This window comes from Zootermopsis nevadensis, unplaced genomic scaffold, assembly GCF_977971745.1.
Source record: "Zootermopsis nevadensis isolate Lab colony 2312 unplaced genomic scaffold, Znev_1.0 Znev_ptg000024l, whole genome shotgun sequence".
Taxonomy (NCBI): domain Eukaryota; kingdom Metazoa; phylum Arthropoda; class Insecta; order Blattodea; family Termopsidae; genus Zootermopsis; species Zootermopsis nevadensis.
The window spans coordinates 19,766,554-19,775,259 of NW_028259156.1; the positions used below are offsets into that span (position 1 = coordinate 19,766,554).

Below are 8,706 nucleotides of genomic sequence, written 5' to 3' on the forward strand. Positions count from 1 at the left end.
TGGTAGTATATAACCACAATAGGTGAATCATCTCAATTGACATTTTATGTGAGATTTGAGATTCTCGCTGTGGCAAGTAGGAAGATGAATGTCTTCTGTGTTGCTGTATGTGTGATGAGCCTTGATGATGGAGGCAGCAAGAACCTCTGAAATGTCCATAAACTTCTACTAGAGTACACAGCACAGCAACCCATTTTATTGTGTCGGTAGTTGTGAATAATGAATGCCATAAAATGAAATTTATTTTATTAGTCATGGAAACACCAGACAAAATCACATTCATCCATTGTAGGACTACATATAGTTAATTTGGCATGTAGTTTCTTCATCAGTAATGTCTGAATCAGCTACATATCACACTATAAGCAGCTGTTCTTAAGATTGTCTCAAGGAGGTTATGATGGGTTGGACATACAGCTCACATAAAAACAAGTAAGTATGAGATTTGAGGTTCTCATGGCAGTGAAGAAGAGGTCTTTGTTGTCTTGTAATACAGTGTGGACTTGCAGGTAAATACCGTGGCTCGCGAAATGGTGTTTGTGCCATATTTTGAGCAGTAGTTTTTGTTCTGTGCAATTGGGGACGAAGGATTTTTTTTACGTAAAGTAAAGCTAATTGTGGATGGCAAGGAATCAACTCAGACGCTGCAGAATATAAAGTTTTTATTGTTTTGTAACACATTCTCAAATGGAAATCGAGTTAGTGTGTATTCAGTGTAAAATTAATTCCTAGTAACTGTACCAATGCCCGACACTCAATATAATGTCGCAAAGTGAATGTTAGTGTTCCAAATTATAAAAGTACAGTTAATAAGTAGTGCTCCCTGCTGATCGGAATTAAGAATGGTATATATTAGTTGGACGCTATTTGCATAATTTGTTTGGAACAACCGCAAATTATAGCGACATTTGACTTATAACCTACTTTTCGGATCAAGGTACAGAAGCTTGTGATAGAACTATTGTAGGATTTGTATGTAGCGTTAGGTACGACGCAGCTCATCCGTGAGGCTTCATTTTGATCTGTTTAGTGTACTTGTATTTCATATTGTAAGTGAAATGCGCTATGTAATGCAAGGTTAACTGTACGTAAAAGCTGTGTTCATGTTTCGGGAAGCTGCGGATGTTTTTAGGTTATGTTTCGTTTTTAAAATTATAAATTGGTTTTGTATGTTTGGGAATCCATAATTTGTACTGCCGTAAATAATTGGTTTAAAAGTTTCCTGCAGTTCATTTTGTATTCCTGAAATTCATACATTTGTAATATAGTCACCTAATCTTAATACACAGACGTATAAGCACTGTTAGAACTAGTATACTAATTGCATGTTATGAGATTACACTGGTTTTAATGTTTAGAAAATATTACTGATAAACTGCCAGTGCTCTTGGCCTGTAAAACAGTTTTTAATGAAAGTTTGTGGCATAAAAATGGAGGCAGTAAGTTTCTCTTCTTGATGCTCTGACATTTGCCTGGAAACAACTGTAAGAGTTTAACGTTATCTAGCAGAAGGTTCAGGATCTAAGGAATTAGTTCTTGGTTTCTCCTGTGTATTTTCCTCTTATCTTGAAGTACGTTGATATATGTTGGAGTTTTCAGTAGTGTTAAAGATCTCTGGAGGGGAATTATCACATTGATTAAACATTTGAATTTTCTTTCTTCTAACAGTTGTACAACCTCAACATCTGTCAGTGATGTTTAGACACATAAGTAGACTTATCTTTCGAGGCTTGCAGCAGAAAAATCGAGGATCGCAGTGTTGCAGATTTGCTACAGTCTCAGAGATGGCCAAGTTGCAAGTTCAGGAGGTGCAGATACCGGTGCCATGGGGACATGTAGCAGGTGGAATTGCAAAGCATAAATTGAATGATTCTCAGTTTGTTACTGTGTTGCAGTCAGGACATGAAGTGTGGGGTGTGGTTGCAGGCAAGTGGTGGGGTGACTGCAGTGTGCAGCCATTGCTGGGACTGCATGGCTGGGAAGACAATGCCAACACGTTTGACACTTTGGCCCCATTGCTGAGTGTACCAAGCTTCTTGGCTGTTGACTTGATGGGACATGGCCTGTCATCTTTCTTCCCTGCAATTGGTGCACACCATTTCATTGATGCTGTTATCTTGCTTAGGCGCATTGTAGACCACTTCAAGTGGACAAAGTTTTCTGTCGTAGGTAAGAAGTCAGTGTAAACACATTACCACTTTTCACAGTTTTGCTTGAGGCCAGTTTAATTTTATGAACGAAGCAGCCACAAAGACAAGCATTTGTTTCAATTTAATTTTTGCCTGTGAAGGTTTCATCACAGTCACAGATGAAATATTTTGACCTAAGACAAAGGAAGGAACAAGGATGGAGAAAGTTGTACGAGGAGGAGTTTGTACTCTTTGTCAAATATTACTGTAGCCTGGACAGCTCGGTCAGAATAGCGACTGTGCTGATGGCTGGATGTCTTCGCTTTGGCTTTTCTGTTTGCCACAGTGTTCGGACTTTCTGTTGACTGCACCGAGCCTCTTGTCCCATCAGTACTGGGGCTCTGCCCACAAGAATGAAGCAGCTGGTGTGTGAAACTGAACACTCGTGAGGTTAAGAATGTGTGAAATATATATTTACTTCTCCATATGTTTGCTTTTTGTGGTGTTTAGTTATGTATTAGGGACAACCTTAGGTTATTCATCACATTATCAAGAATGACCACAGAAGCAAGTCATGCAACTGACATGTCAGACAGAATTAATTTTTCAGTACAACATCTTAGAAGAAAATTAATGTTTTTGTTTGTTTGCACACACGCACTGCAAAATTATTTTAAATTGGTTGTACCTATGTGTGGCATTGGTTTTTAGCGTTGCAGGTGGGGTGGAACTTAAGAATATTTTAATAACTTATTTTATTTAATGTATTTTTCTTCCTTCCTTTATTTTTTCTATTATAGTTCATTTAATAAGAAGTTGATAGTGAATAATGAATTGGAAAGGATGTGGAAGTAAGCACTTCTGGCCTAATTCAAGATAGTCGTAGAAAGACTGAGGAAAACAAAAAATCGTCTCCAGGATGAGATTTGAACCGGGAACTCTCACGTATGAAGTGGGAGTGCTGACATTTGGTGTGTTTACACTGAGGAAAACTGAGATATTTTTATACATTGTCATGAACTTGGCTCTTCGTGTAAAACCGCAGCTTTATCTCTTTCGTTCCAAAAGATTAACATTTAATGTCAAGTGACTGTCAAGAACTGCAGTGTTTTTTTTTTATTCCCGTGATGTGCCCACTCTATAGAAAGTCAGTAGCAATGAGCTAACTTCCATTTTATTCAAAATCCTCTGATGTTGAATTCTGGTCACCAATTCCCAGGATCCTTGTTTATTTTCAGGCCATTCCTATGGGAGCACTGTGGCATTTGTTTACTCGGCACTGTATCCAGATGATGTGGATGCGTACGTCAGTATAGACTGTGCGCGTTCCCTGATGCTGGTTCAGGAGGAGAATCTGCTGGACAACATTAGGAATTGTCTTGACAGAACACTCGCGATAGAGAAGAGGCTAGCGTCTGACCCCCCAAAATACACGTACGAGGAGCTGCTCGAGTTGGTGTACGCGGGCAGCAGGAAGTCTCCGACAAGGGATTCTTGTGGCGTATTGCTTCAGAGGGGAATTAAAGAGTCTTCTCAGGGAGAGAGGTGATGTTTTATTGCGTGTTTTGAGATTCATTTTGAAAAGCGCGTAATCTCATTTGTTGTGCGGAAGTAACAGTACCCAAACCGTGGGATGAGTCAGTATGAAACTGACCGCAGTAGATCTGAATCAGACTTCTTGAAGTTATTTTATCTTTGCTTTATGTTTGGCAACCGTGACGGATGGCGCGCGCCTCGTAGGTAGTTGACGACAATTTAGGGATGAGGGATGATCCTGTGTAAACATTATTTCACGCTTTGTTGCAGAATGTATTTCCTGTCCCGTGATCCCAGGTTGAAGCCCTGGATCGGTGCGTTGACTGAAGACTTCATTCTGGCGTGTGCACCCAGGATAAAGTGCAGGGTGCTGAACATCAGGGGTAGTGTGGGTTTTCTGCATGGTGACAAGCGTGAGGAAGTGTACCTGCGCACGCTGGATCTGATGCAGCGGAGCGAGTTTTATGACGTGGACGGGAGCCACCACCTTCACCTCAACAACCCTGAAAATGTGGCACCTCTGATTAATAAGTTCTTGAGAGGGAGTAATCTGTGAGGAGGTAAGCGTAGTGTAACATTAGTGGCGTTAGTGCTGGGATCAGCGAGAACTCTTGCAAGAGACGCCTCTGCGTCGAGAGACGAGAAGAACACCGCCTTGGGAGTCGAGCCATTTATTAACACAGAGAAGCAGTGTACAAGCGTCAAATGTTGGCAGTCCTGGCAGGGAATGGGCTGCAGGTCCGAATAGTCCGAGTCATCTTTGGGAATCCGTAATCTTCCGTTCACTGACTGAATGTGTTCGCATCAGTTATTATTCTTTTGTCATATTTTTAATTTACTTTCTCTGTAATAAAGAAGAAGAAGAATTGCTTGCTGCGTCTGAGATCAGGCCCTCATGAAGCGAGACTGCTAAAAGCCCTTAGAATGCGATCCGACGTCTGGCTCGCGGCAGTTAGTTGTGCTCAGTTTGTGCAGATGGCAGTGCGAGACGGTGGACCGATTGTGAAATCTGTTGAGTCGAAGCAGCGAGCCATTCCGTCCTGGGTTTGAGGCTGCCATCCCCCACAAACCTCGGCTTTACGTGGTGTAGGGTTTTTTATCCCTTGTTAATTTAATAATGCTTCCTCGACTGCATTAGGTACTTACTGTGGAGTTAGTTGTGGCCTCCATGGAGGAACTGAGGAGAATCAAGTGATATGTCGGGAAATGCAGTCGTGCTGTGGGAGGGCTCGCCACTGAAGAGGAGGCCGGGCTTCGAGTCTGTGCGTGGGGACGGGGCGTTTAGGCCGAGCAGGCGGATGCATGACCAGTCCACCGTCTTCTAACGACTGCGTGAAGCAGGATCCTTGTTGAGAAGCTGATGGTGCCTTAGGTGGTCAGACACTTTACCGGCCGTCGCGTGACGTGAGGGTTCGCGTTCGTAAGAGCCTGGGATCCAGATGAATCCATTCTGCATCCTCAAGATCCATTTGAATATTATCCTCCCGTCCGAACGTTGGTCTTCCATGTGGTCTCTTCTTTTATGTTGTGCGAATAAAAAGCCGTTTGTCTTTCTTGTGTGCCACGTGGATGCTACACGTCCTGCCCATCCTTTACAGTTCATTGCACGTAAATCATGAAACAAGCAGAAACGGCTTCGGCTTTGCCTCGGGAGAATTTAGTGTGAGGTCCGTTCTGTCAAGACGCATTGTAAGTTTCCAAGTCCCGAAGGTGGAGCCGGAAGGTCATCTTCAGGCCAGACGAGACATCGGCCTGCTTCGAACACGACGATGCGCGGAACTGAATCAGTTGAAACTTCGTGGGTTTCAGAAACACAAAGGACGGTCAGTTTGTGAACTCTTGGGCAAAGCGATTTTACCTTTGAAACGCCTTACAGACGAGATTAACACCTTTCTGTTGCCACGAGGTTTCCAGGTGCCTCCCCCCCAAACCACTTTCGAATATGTTTTGCGGGTAGTGCACGTTGCCCCGCCTTCTTATTTAAGTTGCGTTCCAGCGACGGGAATGTGAGGGAGGGCTCTGCCCGCGGTCTTGGTGATCGGCATCGCTTGCAAGTGGCGACATCTGTCGGAAGCCGTCTCGACCAAATCGCAAAGCAAATTTTCTATAGCGCAGGGGGCAGCGCGCGAGTACGAACGGCAACCTTTGAACCTGGTGCTGATGCCTGGGTTTATTAAAGAGGAGAAGAATGTGGCTCCAGGAAGAGCCTTCGCTCCGGCGTGCGGCCTCAGAACGCGCGCATTTGCAAGCGTTAGGTTCTGTTTGCCATGAACGCCACTGAAATTAAAGGTTCTGCCGCCTCTTCTTTCGTGGTTTGCGGCTGCCACACGTAAGAACAGTGACCGCGAACTGCTTAATCCGGGGTTCGAATCCATACGAAAGCGGGATCTCTCTCTCTCCGGACTGGGTGTTGGGTTAAAGCGGCCGGAACGTGAGCCCCGACTGTCCTATTTTTCATTGATAAACGTTCGCTTGTTTTCATGCACGAATCACGGAACGGATAATTCAGTGACGCCCGCTTGTCGTGGGGCGCAGAGGATTCGGATGCCAAGTTTGTAAGGAATTGCGTCGAATTGTTTCTGGCAGGGGGCAGCTACGAAAATGCCCCGAGAAAATCAAGTCGGTTTCCTGTGATCCCGGCAGCTGCACTTTGTGGTGGCGTCGCGACAAGCGTGTCCCCGAACACGAGGACCAGACCTGATACTCGTGTTCGGGGTCGCTTCAAAATTTCGCGTCCTCGCACGTAAATGTGTTCCGGTGGTTCATTAGTTATCGCCAGCCCGGCGACTGTCTACCCTGCTACGAAGAGGAGTAGCTGGCAGGCAGGGATTCAGAAGGATCCGGGCATGCCGTATGGAAGACGTTCGCCTATGGGGACTGAGGCGTAGAGCGGCGACAGGTTTCCCCCGTATTTGCCAGCCCAGTTGCCACGAACTCTGTTACGACTGCATTATCCAGTCCCAAAAGAAATGCGCGGAGTCGGATTCTGAAGGTGACATTTCGAGGCGAGTGAGTGGGATTCCGCTGGTAGACTCTCCTGAGAGGCTAGGAGGGGGGGGGGGGGAGATTGTGTAGGTACGCGACTGTGAGCTTGTTCCAGCTCGAGTTGTGTGCTCACAGAATTGCGTCCTCAGATTAAAACTCGCCGTGTCATTGCGTCAGCACGCGATTTGCGTTCCCAGCTATCACAAAATCCGAGTACCTTTCTGACGTGAACGACAGTACTCCGAACTGGAGTACTCGCATCTCATTGGCACTGATGCGTCCAAGGTTTAATTCCTGCACAGGACATCCATCTCCTATGCTGATCGTCTGTTGGCTGGCCTCACCTTTGATCGTTCGCGTGACGCGATGTTTAAATCTGCTGTGAATGTTACGTAATTTATCCGAGTTGCTGTTTGCGATTAAACCCGCTTAGAACAAACCCAGTCGCTGTTTGAATATCGTAGAAAGGTGATAAGTGATGAGAATATAGGCGTGATGTAGCATCGGCAATTAGTTTTACTTGTATTTGGCCAAATGCTCGCCGTATTCAGCCATTTTGAATACCTTGAAATTAACTGCCTTCGTCCGGGAGAATTTTCTAACGCAAACCTGACCCCCCTGAAATTTGAAAAGTTGTCACGCCTCCCGTGCACCTTTGATCCGAATTCAGCCGCAAAGCTCTTCGGCCCCTGACTCCTCGCTTTCTGTGCGTCATTAACGCTCTTTGCGCTTCGTGTCGTCCCGGCGAAATGCCCCCTTTTATGTCCGCCTTTGTGGCTGGTTGTGTGAGACGCGCTGGAAGGGGAGCTTCAACCCTTCACGTGAGATATCTCGTGTTTGAAGAGATTAGTCAAAACGAACATGTCCTGCCATCTACGAAGAATTAAATAAGATGTTATATATATATACGTCACCATGACCTTTCTGAGAAGAATCTTTTCTTGTGGAAACGCGGGGGCGGCACTCAGAACCAGTTTCTGGTGGCCGACTCCGCCCTTGGAGAAGAGAGGTCGTGGCTGCGGTTGTTTGGGGCCCCTCTTTCCAAATTGCTACTTGCCGGAGCAACGCGATGACTGCCGACTGATCTTCATGTCTTGTAATGCCTGAAGAGAACCTGGACGACTTCGTCATTCGACGCTGTTGCTACAGCATCGTTAAACAAAGCAAGGCTGTGGAAGAGGAGGGGTGGGGCCTCGGTCTGGAAGGCGCCCAGTGTCGGGGGTTGGCTCAAATGGCGTTGAACCTTCGGATTCCTACCGCAGCCTTCAACGGGACACCTGGGGCTCGCCTCCGGCTGCTAAGGTGGTAATGGCCGTCTTGCTCGTTCTGCAGTCATTCGTGGTTTTACTCTGTCGTTCCATGCAGACTGCCAGGCGGCGCCTCCAGTCATTCCCACGTGACAAGGCAGTTCATTAGCCGCGGAGTAACTTCGCAGTTGACGCAGCGTCGTTTCACAAACCAGACGTGAATGAAGTGAGAATTAACCTCGGCCGCCATGTTCCTGAATGTGGGGGGGGGGGGCAACTGCCGGAATTCAATGTGAGCGAGGTCAAGCGCTGTCAGGGGTCCCTCTGACGACCCCGGCGACACCTGACGTGGTGGGAAGAATTTTAAAGGGCGTGGCCTATTTCAGCGATCCTGACTCCCCCGTCTCGTCCCTTCTGCTCGAACTTCGTCCTTCCGATGAGCCGGGGTCGAAGGACCGGGGCGCCGTCCCCCTTGGGGAATATCCGCGTCCGCAAACGTTTGCCGCACGTGACTTTCTGCAGTAGCCGACTGCAGCGCATCGGAACTTGGATTTACGTTTGCCGCAACCCGCGTCAGTGGGAAATCCAAATCGAGGCGCATGTATGAAACACGGATGTCTTCCCGTGCCCCGTGGCTGTGTAAACAACCCGCAGACGTTAATTCTTTGCGTTGATTCCTCCGTATTGACCGCCTCTGCATTTCACAAGTTCGCTAACAATTTTTAATCACAGATGGCCAAAGATCGTGACGCGTGTGAAAATCCCTCCTGACGGCTCGTGGCCTTGTCAGCTCAGTGCTTGATACAGAG

The 8,706-nt window shown here is 46.5% G+C and overlaps 1 protein-coding gene across 7 annotated transcripts; it reads left to right on the plus strand.

Moving 5' to 3' along the window:
- Positions 1 to 3: 3 nt before the first annotated feature.
- Positions 4 to 4,534, plus strand: LOC110829963 (putative serine hydrolase). Of its 7 annotated transcripts, none has more exons than XM_022064247.2 (5): positions 4 to 432; positions 1,669 to 1,842; positions 1,927 to 2,169; positions 3,368 to 3,674; positions 3,936 to 4,534. In XM_022064247.2, exons 2-5 carry the CDS (start codon positions 1,695 to 1,697, stop codon positions 4,219 to 4,221), a joined length of 984 nt encoding a protein of 327 aa, XP_021919939.1. In that variant the 5' UTR covers positions 4 to 432; positions 1,669 to 1,694; the 3' UTR covers positions 4,222 to 4,534. The 7 variants fall into 7 exon arrangements, with proteins under 7 accessions (XP_021919939.1, XP_021919938.1, XP_021919934.1 ...); XM_022064246.2 differs by lacking the exon at positions 4 to 432 and adding an exon at positions 447 to 509; XM_022064242.2 differs by lacking the exon at positions 4 to 432 and adding an exon at positions 550 to 937.
- Positions 4,535 to 8,706: the final 4,172 nt, after the last annotated feature.